Source organism: Dipodomys ordii, unplaced genomic scaffold, assembly GCF_000151885.1.
Source record: "Dipodomys ordii isolate 6190 unplaced genomic scaffold, Dord_2.0 Scaffold22, whole genome shotgun sequence".
NCBI classification, from domain to species: Eukaryota; Metazoa; Chordata; class Mammalia; order Rodentia; family Heteromyidae; genus Dipodomys; species Dipodomys ordii.
In genome coordinates, this window is record NW_012267238.1 from 1,751,181 (window position 1) to 1,765,959 (window position 14,779).

The following is a 14,779-nucleotide window of genomic DNA, read 5'->3' on the forward strand; positions in this document are numbered from 1 at the left end:
CATTCCTCAGTACCACATAAGCAGAAAAAGAAAAGGCGGAAGTGGCGCTGTGGCTTAAGTGGTAGAGTGCTAGCCTTGAGCTGAAGAGCTGAGGGACAGCGCCCAGGCCCAGAGTTCAGGCCCCACGACCAGACCCCCCCCCTCCAAAAAAAAAAGTACTCATTTTCTTGCCCACGTAATTGTAACTCCTCTGTATGGTATTTTCACAATAAAAAAAAAAAAGAATCTTAGATTTGTCTGCTCCAACTTGCTTCAAACCTCAATTCTTAGAACTCATCCTCCTCAGTAGCTGGGATTATAGGCATAAGCCACTGGTGCCCAGCTTCATTTTATTTGTGTTTGAAAACGCAAGAGGTCTTGGAGAATAATTTAGTTGTTACCAGAAACAATCATAATTACATAAAGTACTTGGTGAATAGACTTAGTTTTACTTTATATATATATATTGTGCTTGTACTAGGGCTTGATCTCAGGTCCTCTAGCTCTAACTTGGCTTTTTTTTTTTTTGCTTTAGGCTGGCTCTCTGCCACTTGAGCCATAGCACTACTTCTGGCTTTTTCTGAGTGGTTTATTTTGGAGATAGTCTCACAGACTTTCCTGAAATGGCATCAAAGTGAAATCCTCAGATCTCTGCCTCCTGATTAGCTAGGATTACAGGTGTAAGCCACCAGCATCTGGCTAATGTGCCCTTTTAATATTTTGTTTTTGTCAGTTATCTTCCTGTAGAACATAAGCTCTACATAGATAAGGATCTTTAATTTTTTTTCCTGTAATTTAAATGCCTAGAAAGATTTCCTTATCTTAGTGATTAATGAGTATTGAACACAACTGGGCCTTATGAAATATACTTGCCAGTAGAGCTGAACAATAGAGAATCTGCCTTTACTTCCACAGGTACTCCTGGAAGAGAGCACCTTAAAAATGTGATTAGAGCCAGGCGGTGGCTCAAGCCTGTAATTCTATCTACTTAGGAGAATGAGATCTGAGGATAGCATTTCATAGCCAGCCCAGGCAGGAACATCCTTGCAACTCTTGTCTCCAGTTGACCACCAGAAAAACCTGAAGTGGCACTGTGTCTTAAGTGATAGAACACTAGCCTTGAGCTGAAGAGCTCAGGGACAGTACCCAGGCCCAGAGTTCCAGCCCCAGGCCCAGAGTTCAAGCCCTACAACTAACCTCCCCGCCCCCCAAAGGTAATTATCTAAAACCAGATCACTTTAAGAAATTTTTTCTTTTCTCTTTGTAGGAAGAGCATTAAGAAATTAGTTTTGAAGAACCTTAACAACAGCAATCTCTTTTCTCCTGTTAATCGTGATTCAGAAGATCTAGCTTCACCATCTGAATATCCGGAAAATGGAGAGAGGTAAAATGAATTCTGTTGAGTTTTTTCTCTTAAAGAGCACTCAGATTTAGCATGCTAAACTCTTTGCCAGCCCTAGGGCTTGAGCCTTTTCTGTGCTCAAGGTTAACACTCTACCAATTGAGCCACAGTGTCACTTTGGGCTTTTTCGGCTTATGTGGTACTGAGGAATCAAACCCAGGGCTTCATGTATGCAAGGCAAGTACTCTACCACTAAGCCACATTCCCAGCCTTTTTTTTTCCTTTTTGGCAGTATTAGAGTTTGGGTTTGAGCTGGGAAGGTGGCTCAATGGTAGAGTGCTTACTTTGCTTACTTAGCACCACATAGGCAGAAAAACTTGGAAGTGGTGATGTGGCTCAAGTAGTAGAGCACTAGCTTTGAGCTGAAGAGCTGAGGGACAGCTCCCAGGCCCAGAGTTCAGTCCTCAAAATTGGCAAAAAGAAAGAGTTTGGATTTGAACTTAGTGTCTACACTTGATAAGCAAGTGCTCTACCACTTGATCCATGCCCACAATCTTTTTTTCCCTTCTATCTCCCACTAGTTGTATAGTTCATTTTCAACATAGTGTTTAGTGAATACCATTACTGCATTTGTTCACCATTTGTCACTCCCATTTCTGTGCCCTCATAACCCTCCCAAAGACATAAATGAACAAATAAGACCAAAAAAGAAAATAAAAACAGCAACAAAAAAATCCTCTTTTCCATTTCCTGGAGTTCATTTCAGCAAATATTATTTTGTATGATCAGAGGCACATAGGCATTGTACCTTGGTGTTCCTCTCCTAAGAAGGGTATCCTCCTTTGATCTCACTGTGTGTGAATGCCTAGAGTCCTGTATCCTTTATCATCATGCTCCATTGTATTTTAGATCTAGCTACCACATGGAGATTCCAGCCCTTGGTTTTTGTTTTGTTTTGTTTGTTTGTTTGTTTATTTTTTGGTCACTTGTGGAGCCTGAACTCTAGGCCTGGGCGCTGTCCCTGAGCTCTTCAGCTCAAGGCTAGCACCCTACCACTTGAGCGACAGCACTACTTTTGGCCTTTTCTGCTTATGTGGTGCTGAGGAATCGAACCCAGGGCCTCATGCATGCTAGGCAAGCACTGTACCACTGAGCCACCTTCCCAGCCCCCCCAGCCCTTGTTTTTAACTGCATATTTTTTGTCTTTTCTTTTTTGGTACTGGGGATCGAACCCAGGACGTTGCACTTGCTAGGCAAGTGCTTTGCCACTGAGCTACATCCCAGCCCCAACCCTTGTTTTTAAAAGAGATCTGAACCTAAAATTTTATGAAACTTTATGAAGATTAGTGAATGTTGCATAGAAGTATTACTGCTTAGAGGCATCTAGCTGTATGTGTATATTTTTGCTTATCACCTTGAGTCATACCACCAGTCTCTTTAGTACTTTGAGCTTTAAAGTATTTGGAATTCTGGTTTAGTTCTGCAGAACTATTTTGTATATATCTGTATTGTTTTAGACAGGGTTGTAACACATTTGACGCTTCTTACTTTGGTAAATTATATTTATTTTGTCTGTGATGATTACTAAAATAATAGCCAAATTAAAAAATTAATATAGTGTTTATGGGCTGGGAAGGTGGCTCAGAGGTAGAGTGCTTGCCTTGTATGCCTGAGGCCCTGGGTTTGATTCCTCAGCACCACATAAGCGAAAAGAAAAAGCCGGAAGTGGCACTATGGCTCAAGTGGTAGAGCGCTAGCCTTGAGCTGAAGAGCTGAGGGACAGCGCCCAGGCCCAGAGTTCAGGCCCCACGACTGGACCCAAAAAAATTTTTTTTTAAATTAATATAGTGTTTATGAAGAAGAAAGTCCTTTTATTAGAAGTTCATTTACCAGCCAGGCAATGGTGTCTCAAGCCTGTAATCTTAGCTACTCAGAAGGCTGAGATCAAGGATTATGGTTCAAAGCAAAGTCCATAAGACTTATTTCCAGTTTGCTACCAAAAAGTCAAAAGGGAGTCTGTGGCTCAGGTGGTAGAGTACCAGCCTTGAGCAAAAAAGCTAATAAACATGAGCATGAGACTTTAAGTTTAAGCCCAGTACTAGCATACAGTCAGACAAAAAGATATAGAAAGAAATTTGTTTACTTAGAAATAGATTATTTCTGCCTTGGGGCTGGGAAGGTGGCTTAGTGGTAGAGTGCTTGCCATGCATGCATGAGGCTCTGGGTTCGATTCCTCAGCACCACATAAGCAGAAAAAAGCTGGAAGTGGTGCTGTGGTTCAAGTGATAGAGCACTAGCCTTGAGCTGAAGAGCTGAGGGACAGTGCCCAGGCCCAGAGTTCGGGCCCCATGGCTGGCAAAAAAAAAAAAAAAAAAAAAGATTATTTCTGCCTTACCCCAGTGAGAATTATAGTCATCAAAAAACAGACAATAAATGCTCTGAAGGAACTAGGTGGAGGGAGTAACAACCCATATATACTAGTGGGAATTTAAATTACTGCAATCACTGGAAATTAGTGTGAAGATGCCTAAAGAGACTGTTACTTAGAGCTTTGCAATATTAGGATTTTATTTTTCTGTGCCTTATTTTCCTTCTTAGAAAATAGAGATAATGGACTGGGAAGGGGGCTCAGTGGTAGAGCACTTGCCTTGCATGCATGAAGCCCTGGGTTCGATTCTTCAGTACCACATAAGCAAAAAGAAAAAAAGCTGGAAGTGGCGCTGTGGCTCAAGCGCTAGCCTTGAGCTGAAGAGCTGAGGGACAACGCCCAGGCCGAGTTCAGGCCCCATGACCGGACCCCCCAAAAAAAAAAGAAAAGAAAAAGAAAATAGAGATAATAATTATGTCTTATTTCACATGATTATTATGTATTAATTTTAATATATGAAATTACATACTAATGCCAGATATTTAGTAAAGGTAACTTTATCATTGTTATTACTGCTTTTTTCCCTTCCTTTTCAGATTTAGTTTCCTGAGCAAACCTGTTGATGAAAACCATCAGCAGGATGGAGATGAAGATTCTCTTGTATCCCATTTTTACACTAATCCTATTGCCAAACCAATTCCTCAAACTCCAGAGAATGTTGGCAATAAACACAACAGCAACAGTGTGGATGATACCATTGTTGCACTGAACATGCGTGTTGCTTTGCGAAATGGCCTAGAAGGAAGTAGTGAAGAAACTTCCTTCCATGATGAGTCACTGCAAGATGACCGAGAGGAAATAGAAAATAATTCTTACCATATGCATCCAGCAGGTCAGAGCACATGCTTCTTACACATTTGGAATATGTTTAAAATAATGTCTTTGGCTGGGAACCCATAGCTCATGCTTCTAATCCTATCTACTTGTGGCTGAGATCTGAGGATCTAAGATTTGATAAACAAATCTGTTTTTTTCCCAGTCCTGGGGCTTGAACTCAGGGGCCCGGGCACTGTCCCTGAGCTTCTCTGTGCTCAAGGCTAGCATTCATTCTACCACTTGAGCCACAGCATCACTTCCAGCTTTTTCTCTCTATTTTGTACTGAGGAATCAAACTCAGGGCTTCATGCATGCTAGAAAAACACTACCACTAAGCATATTCCCGCCCCTGTGAGATTCTTATTTCTAGTTACCTAGTGAAAGCCAGAAGTTGAAATGTGGCTTTATTGGTAGAGTTGAGCGTAAAACCCAAATGAGAGCATAAGGACTGGAATTCAAGCTCCCCAGTAAACACATAAATACAAAAGTTTATTTGAGTTGTCTTAAGTACATATTTATCACTTTAGAGAGGAAGTTCAGGTTCATGTGACTTTTGCCCTTAGTAGCAAAAATTTCTTGAAATAAGACTTCTACAAATTTGACCTCACATCATCATATACAAAGGAGCACATTGATTTCTAACTTGTATATGTATATTATAGCTGAAGAGCACTTCATCTTCAGAAATGGAGTGGCCTCTGCATTTCAGAAACTAGCTGTAGACACATTTTTCATTTGATGAAAGTCAAGCAAAATCTGAAGGCCCCGAGTTCAAGCCACAGTACTGCCATAAAGGAAAAAATGCTGTTTTTAATTATCTTAACAGTCAGTAGCCCATTTTATAGCCGAAGGAACTATTCCTAATTTTATAAATTAAGATGGATTACTCATTACATTCTAAATTAAAATAAGAATGCTAATTATGTTCATCTCTGTAGTTTAAAGTATTTGATAAGAATGCTTACCATGTATTACATTGAAATAGTAACTGTTGCTGTAATTATTTTATTTAATGACCCCAATTCTATACATTCTCTCAAATACCTAAACTACAAGTTAGGGGTGTCTTCCATCTTTTGCATTTTTTTCTGTATGTATGCAGTGTCTCATTTTGGTTTAAGTAAAGGCCATTACTTTTTTTTGATCATTGGGGTTGAACTTGGTCTGGGCATTGTCCCTGAACATTTTTGCTTAAGGTTCACACTCTTAACACTTTGAGCCACAGCTCCGCTTCCATTTTTCTGAAGATTAAATGGAGGTACAAGTCTCATGGACTTTCCTTTCCAGGCTGACTTTGAATCATGATCCTCAGATCTCAGCCTCCTGAATAGTTAGATTATAGGCATGAGCCACCAGTACCCAGCTCTTTCTTTTTCTTTTTTTAACTGAGATAAAAATTTATAGGTGAGGAGTGCATCAATTTTAAGTGGTTCATTTCAGTTAATTTAGACACCAAATAAGATGAAAACCTCTTTCGGTCTCATAGATTTCTTTGCCTATCCTTGACTTAATGTAAATGCAGTCATACTACAAAGACTCTTGTTTGTTTGTTTTAGATGGGGTCTTGCCCAGGCTAAGCTTGAACTTCTGGTTTCAAGTGATCCTCACCTCAGCTTCCTCAGTGCTAGGATTACAGGTGTGTGTAACCACACCCAGGCATATTAAACTACACTCAACCATATGTTATTTCTTTCCTTTCTCTTTACTACTGGTGCTTCATCTCAGGACCTCAAGATACTAGGCAAGCACTCTACCACTTTTTTTCCCTTCGAGTACTAGGGCTTGAACTCAGCTGGGCTCTCTATACCTGAGCTTTTGTGCTCAAGGGTAGTATTCTACCACTTAAACTTTTGGCTTTTTTAGAGGTTAATTTGTGATAAGAAACCTTCCTACTCAGTATGGCTTTAGATAGTGATTGTCAGGTCTGACTCCTGAGTAGGTAGGATTATAAACCTGAGCCACTGGCCCACAACTTTATATATTCTTTGGACTTAATAAATTTTAATGAAATTTCATTTGAGTAGCATATATCGATGGTTGGTTCCTTTTCATTACTTTGTAGTAATTCATTATATAAATATGGTTTATTTTATCCTTTCTCTGTTAACGAGCATTTAGGTTGTTTTGCAGTCATTATTAAAATGTAAATTTTTTAATTCAGTTGTTATTTGTTTCCTTATAGATCTTCTGGTGCCCTTAGAAATAATTAAAAATTGCAAGTAATAATATTGGTGAATTTTTAACCAAGTAGATTTGTGGTACTGATGAATCAAACCCAGGGCCTCATGCATGCAAGGCTAGCACTCTACCACTGAGCCACCTTCCCAGCCTCTGTCTTTGTTTTTAAATACCCAGTTAATGCAGATTGTTTGCTGCCACCCACTTCTACTCTTACAACCTCTAACCCATTCCAATAAAGTGTGTGTGTGTGTGCGCGCGCGTGTGCGTGTGTGCGCGCGCGCTAGCTAGAGCTTGATCCACTTAAAGATATCTGCCTACAGATGGGACAGAGGGCAACTAAAACAAGCCCACTAAAGATTCTTTTTTCTTTTTTTTTTTGGGCGGTCGTGGGGCTTGAACTCTGGGCCTGGGCGCTGTCCTTCAGCTCTTCAGCTCAAGGCGAACGCTCTACCACTTGAGCTACAGCGCCACTTCCAGTTTTCTGGTGGTTTATTGGAGATAAGAGTTTCATGGACTTTACTGCCCTGCCCAGGCTGGCTTTGAACCGCGATCCTCAGGTCTCAGCCTCCTAAGTAACTAGGATTACAGGCGTGAGCCACCAGCGCCCGGCACTCTAGAGATTTTTGAGTTCTTTTTCGATGTTTTCTATGGGACTTGCTTATATATTATATTTTATATCACTAAAGTACAGCTGTTAGGCTAGGGAAGATTATTTTTCACTCTGGAGTTTAGGTATCCTGTATATAAGGTAAAAGAAAAAATGGAGGGGCTGGGAAGGTGGTTCAGTGGTAGAGCGCTTGCATGCCTGAGGCCCTGGGTTCGATTCCTCAGCACCACATAAGCAAAAAGAAAAAAGCCGGAAAGTGGCGCTGTGGCTCAAGTGGAAGAGCGCTAGCCTTGAGCTGAAGAGCTGAGGGACAGCGCTCAGGCCCAGAGTTCAGGACCCACAACCAGACCCCCCCCCCCCAAAAAAAGAAAAATGGATAGTGCAAGGCTTTATTACTGTATGTTCAATGAAGTGCCTTTTGTACTATAGAATGTTAGTGGATATCCCTCTTACTTTTGGCTGGTACTGGGGCTTAAACTCAGGGCCTAGGCTTGTTCCCTAGCCTCTTCATTCAAGGCTGGCACTCTTATCACTTGAGTCTAATAGACTTTGCTGTCCTAGTGGGTTACAGGCATGAACCACTGGTGCCCAGGCAATGAGTGACTTTGGAAAAGAAGATTCTGTGGTAAATCAAGTATGGGAAACACCAAACTAAGCAAAATTAAATAGACATCATTATCTTTTTTAGAATCCTAATAATCATTAGTATGTTACTCAGACGTATTTGTTCATGAAGTCTTTTTTAAAAAATATAGTTTGTCTTGTTACTGCTCCATAAACTAGTTTGGAAAACATTCCTTATTGCTATCTATTTTTCTTTTATATGATAATATGCTGAATATTTCTGGTAATATAAAAAAAATTGGTAGGGCTGGGAAGGTGGCTCAGTGGTAGAGTGCTTGCCTTGCATGCATGAGGCCCTGGGTTCGATTCCTCAGTATCACATAAGCAGAAAAAGCCAGAAGTGGCGCTGTGGCTGAAGTGGTAGAGCACGAGCCTTGAACTGAAGAGCTCAGAGACAGGGTTCAAGGCCCACAACCGACAAAAAAAATAAAAAAAATTGGTAGGAAACTTTTTTTGAGTAAAAATAATAAAATATTGAGAAGTGCTGCACCCAAGAATAATTACAGTTAATATACTTTTTTTTTTTTTTTTTTTTTTTGGTCAGGCATTGTTCTCACTAAGATTGGTTACTATACTATTCCATCTATGGATGACCTTGCTAAAATTACCAATGAAAAAGGAGAATGCATCGTCTCTGACTTCACTATTGGTCGTAAAGGTGAGTGTAAATTTAGGAGTTAATATATAAACTAGACATTTACACCTTTCTTTTCTGATTTAAGACTTAAATTGTGTAACTTTGGAGAGGTGCTTAGGCATACCTGTTTGTGGCTGGGAATTATTATTTGGCACATTGTAATTTTTCACAATTTACTGGAAATATACTAAATGAGAATTAACTAATAGGGTATTAGTACTTAGGTCTAATTTTGTATTGAATTATTACTTAAAATTGTACATATAACTGCTTATATGTCCTAGGAGAGAAATTTCACCTCACTATATATTAAAAAAGGACCTAGATGTTTTTATGGCAAACAGAGTATTAAAATTTGTTCTGTGGCTACATTATATATACTTGTGAAGAAATTGAAGAGTATTTTGGTCTCACCTGTAATCTTAGTTACTCAGGAGGCTGAGATCTGAGGATTGCGATTCAAAGCCAGCCCAGGCAAGAAGATCCCTGAGACACTTATCTTCAATTAACCACCAGAAAACCAGAAGTGACACTGTGGTGGCTCAAGTGGTAGAGTGCTAGTTTTGTGGGTTGTTTTGTTTTGTTGTCGGTCATGGGGCTTGAACTCTGGGCCTGGGTGCTGTCCCTCAGCTCGTCAGCTCAAGCCTAGAGAGTGCTAGTTTTGAGCTGAAGAGCCCAGGGACAGCTCTAGGCCCAGAGTTTATGCCCTACAACTGACCCCCCCCCCAAAAAAAAAACCCAAAAAGGCTATTTTATATTAAAATTTATCCTATTTATTAATTTATTTCATTCCAGTTCTTTTTTTCTTTTTTTGCCAGTACAGGTCTTGAGCTTGGGGCCTGGGCTCTGTTCCTGAGGCTCTCTGTGCTCAAGGATAATGCTCTACCACTTGAGCCATGTCACCACTTTGGGTTTTTTCTTTATTTTGGTCTGCCCTGGGTCTTGAACTCTGGGCCTGGGCGCTGTTCCTCAGCTCTTCACCTCAAGTCTAGTGCTCTACCACTTGAGCCACAGCGCCACTTCTGGTTTTCTGAGTGGTTTATTGGAGATGAGTTTCCTGCCCAGGCTGGCTTTGAAATGTGATCCTCAGATCTCAGCCTCCTGAGTAGCTAGGATTACAGGCTGAGCCACCTATATCTGGCTACTTCTGTTTTTTTCTGTTTATGTGGTACTGAGAAATGGAACCCAGGGCTTCCTGCATGCTAGGCAGGCACTCTACCACTGAGCCCTCCATTTGTTCTTATATTATCAAGAATTCATAGGTGATTTAAAATACTATTGTTTAAAGCTGCTTGTTTTTCCTGATGGTTTAATCATTGTACAGATAAAGTAGGAATTTCTTCCTGAATATTAGGAGTTTTTAACTATTTGCTCTGACTTACAGGTTATGGCTCAATCTATTTCGAAGGAGATGTGAATTTAACAAATCTAAATTTGGATGACATTGTGCATATCCGGAGGAAAGAAGTTATTGTCTACTTAGATGATACCGAAAAACCACCCGTGGGTGAAGGGCTGAATAGGTATGAATTTATTTACATCTAAAAAATTATCAATTAAATCATAATTTTTTCACTGTAAACATAAATGTGTTTATATATGTGTTTATATACACACACGCACACCTATATATATATACATTTCCAATATTAACAGATCCAACTTGAGGTTTCAGAATTTATTTGTTTCTTTTCCTTGTTTCCACTGTGGCCATACTTAATGTCTATTTCTTGTAGGCAGATGAAACATCCATAGTTAGGATGTTTATGTTTATGAGTTGGAAGGTTTAATGTTATTAGATGCTAGTATAATTGTCTTTGATATCTATATGGAGACCCCACCCCCATGAATATCAGTTTTTTGATGTTCACATTCGTTACATAACATACATAAAAAAGCATATTTCCATATAAATTATGCATGCCTCCATGTTTTAGATCATCTAGAAAATGTTCTGTAGTTTTTACATTTTTTAGAGAATATTTACAAGAAAAATATTCTAATATACAATTGCCATTGGTTTTTCCCTGTGAATATTTTTGATCTGTGCTTAATTGAATTAATGGATGCAGACCCCTAATACAGAGCACCAACTATGTTTCCAAAATAATTGAGAGCAGGGCTGGGAAGGTTGCTCAGTGGTAGAGTGCTTGCCTTGCATGCCTGAGGCCCTGGGTTTGATTCTCAGCACCACATAAGCTGAGAAAGCTGGAGATGGCACTCTAGCTCAAATAGTAGAGAGCTTACCTTGAGCTGAAGAGCTGAGGAACAGTACCAGGCCCAGAGTTCAGGTCCCAGGACCGGCCAAAAAAAAAATAAAATAAGAGCAGGATTATAAAGCTTTTGCATACTCCCATTCATGAAAGCACGGTTCATAATAGTCAAGATTTGAAAAAGAACCCAAATGTTCATTAGCCAGTGTGTGAATAAAATAAAAATGTGGTAAATGCAAGTATACCCTAGAAAGGATACATACCCTTGAAAAGAATGGAAGTTAGAGTCAGAAAGATACCAAGCTTGAGGTCAGGCTGAGCAACATATTAAGACTTTGTTTAGCATAGTAACAGGATTTTTTTTTTTGATCGGTCATGGGGCTTGAACTCTGGGCCTGGGCACAGTCCCTCACTTCTTCACCTCAAGACGAGTGCTCTTATTACTTGAGCCACTTGGGTTTTCTGGTGGTTTATTGGAAGCAAGAATTTCACAGACTTTCCTGCCCAGGCTAGCTTTGAACTGCGATCCTCAGATTTCAGCCTCCTGAGTAGCTAGGATTACAGGTGTGAGACCAGAGCCCCAGCTTAAAAGAAAATTCTTACATGTATGCTTCTATTCATCTCTTTGGCGATAAAAGTCTTATGGACTTTCCTGCTCAGACTGGCTTTGAACTACTGTTCTCAGATTTCAGCCTTCTTTTTTTTTTTTTTGTCGGTCATGGGGCCTGAACTCTGGGTCTGGGCGCTGTCCTTCAGCTCAAGGCTAGCTCTCTACCACTGGAGCCACAGCACCATTTCCGGCTTTTTCTGTTTATGTGGTGCTGAAGAATCGAACCCAGGGCCTCATGCATGCAAGGCATGCACTCTACCACTGAGCTACCTTCCCAGCCCCTCTCAGCCTTAGGTCACTAGGATTACAGGAGTGAGCCACCAGCACCCAGCACTCCATTTACACAATATGTAGACGGAGAGAGTTACAAAGGAAAGGAGGTTTATTTTCTCTTAAGGTTCTGGGAGGTCTAAGTCCCAAGACTGGGCAGCACATTGATCATAGCCTTCTTCCTGGCAGAGCCCCAAGTCAATGCAAGAAAGCATATGGCAAGGGCCAGGGAGCACAAGTATGTATCTGGTCTCTCCCTCTACCCTAAAGACCTTATTTAATCCTAATCATTTTCCAAAGGCTATACTTTTTGTTTTTTCTCTGTCGATCATGGGACCTGAACTCTGGGCCTGGGTGCTGTCTGTCCCTCAGCTCTTCAGCTCAAGGCAGGTACTCTAGTACTTGAGCTACAGCACCACCTCCAGCTTTTTCAGTGTATGTGGTACTAAGGAACTAACTTTACCCACTACTAATATCTCAGAGTGGAGATTAAATTTTTAAAAAGCACAGAATATGGTAGTATACTCAAACTATGTCCAAATAAGAACAAATGGGCAATAAAATTCAAACTACCATAGTTATATCCTTAAAAAAAGAAAAGGAATATAACAATGTGGATATATACCTTAAATGTCCAGTTAGAGCTGGGTAAGATAATAAATTTCGTGTCAGGTCTTTTTGTCCTTTTTTTCTTTTGTCTTTTTGAAAAGAAACAGCCAAGGCACTCTTGGCTCTTGCCTTTAATCCTAGCTACTCAGAAGACTTGAGCTCTGAGGATCACAGTTCAAAGTCAGCCTGGGCAGGAAAGTACATGACACTCTTATCTCCAATTAACCACCAGAAAACCAGAAGTGGAGCTGTGGCTCAGGTAGTAGAGCTTTGAGCAAAAGAGTTCAGGAAGAGTGTTCAGGCCCTGAGTTCAACCCCAATGACCTACAAAAACAAAAACAAGTCATGCCAGGTGCTGGTGGCTCCTCTACTCAGGAGGCTTAAATATGAGGATTGCAGTTCATTGCCAACCTAGGCAGGAAAGTCTGTGAGACTTTTTTGTTGTTGTTATTGGTCATGGGGCTTGAACTCTGGGCCTGAGCGCTGTCCCTCAGCTCTTCAGCTCAAGGCTAGTGCTCTACCACTTGAGCTACAGCACCACTTCTGGTTTTCTGGTGGTTTATTGGAAACAAGAGTTTCACAGATTTTCCTGCCTGGGCTGCCTTTGAACTGCGATTCTCAAATCTCAGCCTCCTGAGTAGCTAGGATTACAGGTGTGAGCCACCACTGGCACCTGGGTCTGTGAGACTTATCTCCAGTTAACCAGTAAAAAGCTGAAAGTGGAGGTGCGAATAAAGTGGTTGATTGTTAGCCTTGAGCAAAAAAAGCTCAAGGACAGTGATCAGGCCCTGAGATCAAGTCCCAGGATTTGCACTCCCCCTATCCCCCATCCCTACCCCTCCAAAAAAAAAAATAATTAAAAAAGCCATCCAATGGGCTGGGAAGGTGGCTCAGTAGTAGAGTGCTTGCTTTGCATGCAAGAGGCCCTGGGTTCGATTCCTCAGTACCATATAAGCAAAAAGAAAAAAGCCGGAAGTGGTGCTGCTCAAGTGGTAGAGCGCTAGCCTTGAGCTGAAGAGCTGAGGGACAGCACCCAGGCCCAGAGTTCAGGCCTCACTATCGGACCCAAAAAAAAAAAACAGCCATCCACTGCTGGCTGGCTCACACCTGTAATCCTAGCTACTCAGGAAGCTGAGATGTGAGGATCACTGTCAAAGCCAGCCTAGGCTAGATAGTCCATATTTTTTAACTCAGAAAAATCCAGAAGTGGTGCTGTTACTTAGGTAGAAGAGTGCTAGCCTTGAGCACAAAGAAGCTCAAGGACAGCACCCAGGCCCGGAGTTCAAGCCCTGGGAATGGCCAAAAAAATAAAAGTCATCCACATAGTCATGTCATTGTCCCTCTCCTAGGTACAAGACATACAAAATGATAGAAACTTGAACTTTGTATTGATAGAGATGATGCATCATGGCTATTGTAATTATCTTCATGATCATTATTTAATGGCCAATACTTGTGTTCTTACTACTTTATTCTACAAGTATTTATTATTAATAAACTATAGTTACTGTTTTTTGTTTTGTAAAGCTAAGGGCCAAGCAAGTACTATACTATAACTTAAGTAATAGTATAAAGATAGTTTGAAATGATGCAGTCTGAGTTGATGTGGGAGTGACTTATTTTTAAGCTCAGCTACTGTCAAGGCAAGACTTAAGTTTATGAAACAGCTGTAGGATAATTGTACATAATAAAGCAGCTTTTTTACTTCATGTAAATGTTGGCTTTTTATTCATAAATATGAAGTATTTAAATTTTACTTTGGTACACTTTACAGAAAGGCTGAAGTTACATTGGATGGAGTTTGGCCAACTGATAAAACATCACGTTGTTTAATAAAGAGTCCAGATAGACTTGCTGACATCAACTATGAGGGAAGATTGGAAGCAGTTTCAAGGAAACAGGGAGCCCAATTCAAGGAGTACCGGCCTGAAACTGGTTCTTGGGTGTTTAAGGTATGTCCTGATAGGCCTTTTTTTTTTTTTTTGTCAGTTGTGGGACTTGAACTCTGGGCCTGGGCACTGTGCCTGAGCTCTTCAGCACAAGGCTAGCATTCTACCTCTTGAGCCACAACACCACTTCCGGTTTCTTGATGGTTTATTGGAGATTAGAGTCTCACTGATTTTCCTGCCTGGGCTGGCTTTGAACTGCAATCCTCAGATCTTAGCTTCCTAAGTAGCTAGGATTACAGGCGTGAGCCACCAGCGCCCTGCTCCTATATGACTTTTATGATCTGTAGATTGAGTCACAAAATGTTTGTAATTCATTGTGCAGAATTCTTTTGTCTCTTAATAAATGAGATCTTCCTAAAGCATTTTTACTTTAAAACACTTGGAAATGAAGAAACTGACTTCATTTTATCTTTTTTTTTTAATTTAATTTAATTTTTTTTTGTGAACATACTGTACAGAGGGGTTACAATTACATGGGCAGGATAATGCATACATTTCTTATCAAGCATTGCAG

The 14,779-nt window shown here is 40.4% G+C and overlaps 1 protein-coding gene across 2 annotated transcripts in view; it reads left to right on the plus strand.

Moving 5' to 3' along the window:
• Positions 1-14,779, plus strand: part of Nup98 (nucleoporin 98kDa) — a 113,917-nt gene that overhangs the window by 52,683 nt on the left and 46,455 nt on the right. For both annotated transcript variants that reach the window (XM_013014110.1, XM_013014111.1), the window contains exons 15-19: positions 1,247-1,363; positions 4,286-4,581; positions 8,522-8,635; positions 9,999-10,137; positions 14,091-14,268. In XM_013014110.1, coding sequence (XP_012869564.1) covers positions 1,247-1,363; positions 4,286-4,581; positions 8,522-8,635; positions 9,999-10,137; positions 14,091-14,268 — 844 coding nt within the window. The remainder of the gene's footprint in view (positions 1-1,246; positions 1,364-4,285; positions 4,582-8,521; positions 8,636-9,998; positions 10,138-14,090; positions 14,269-14,779) is intronic.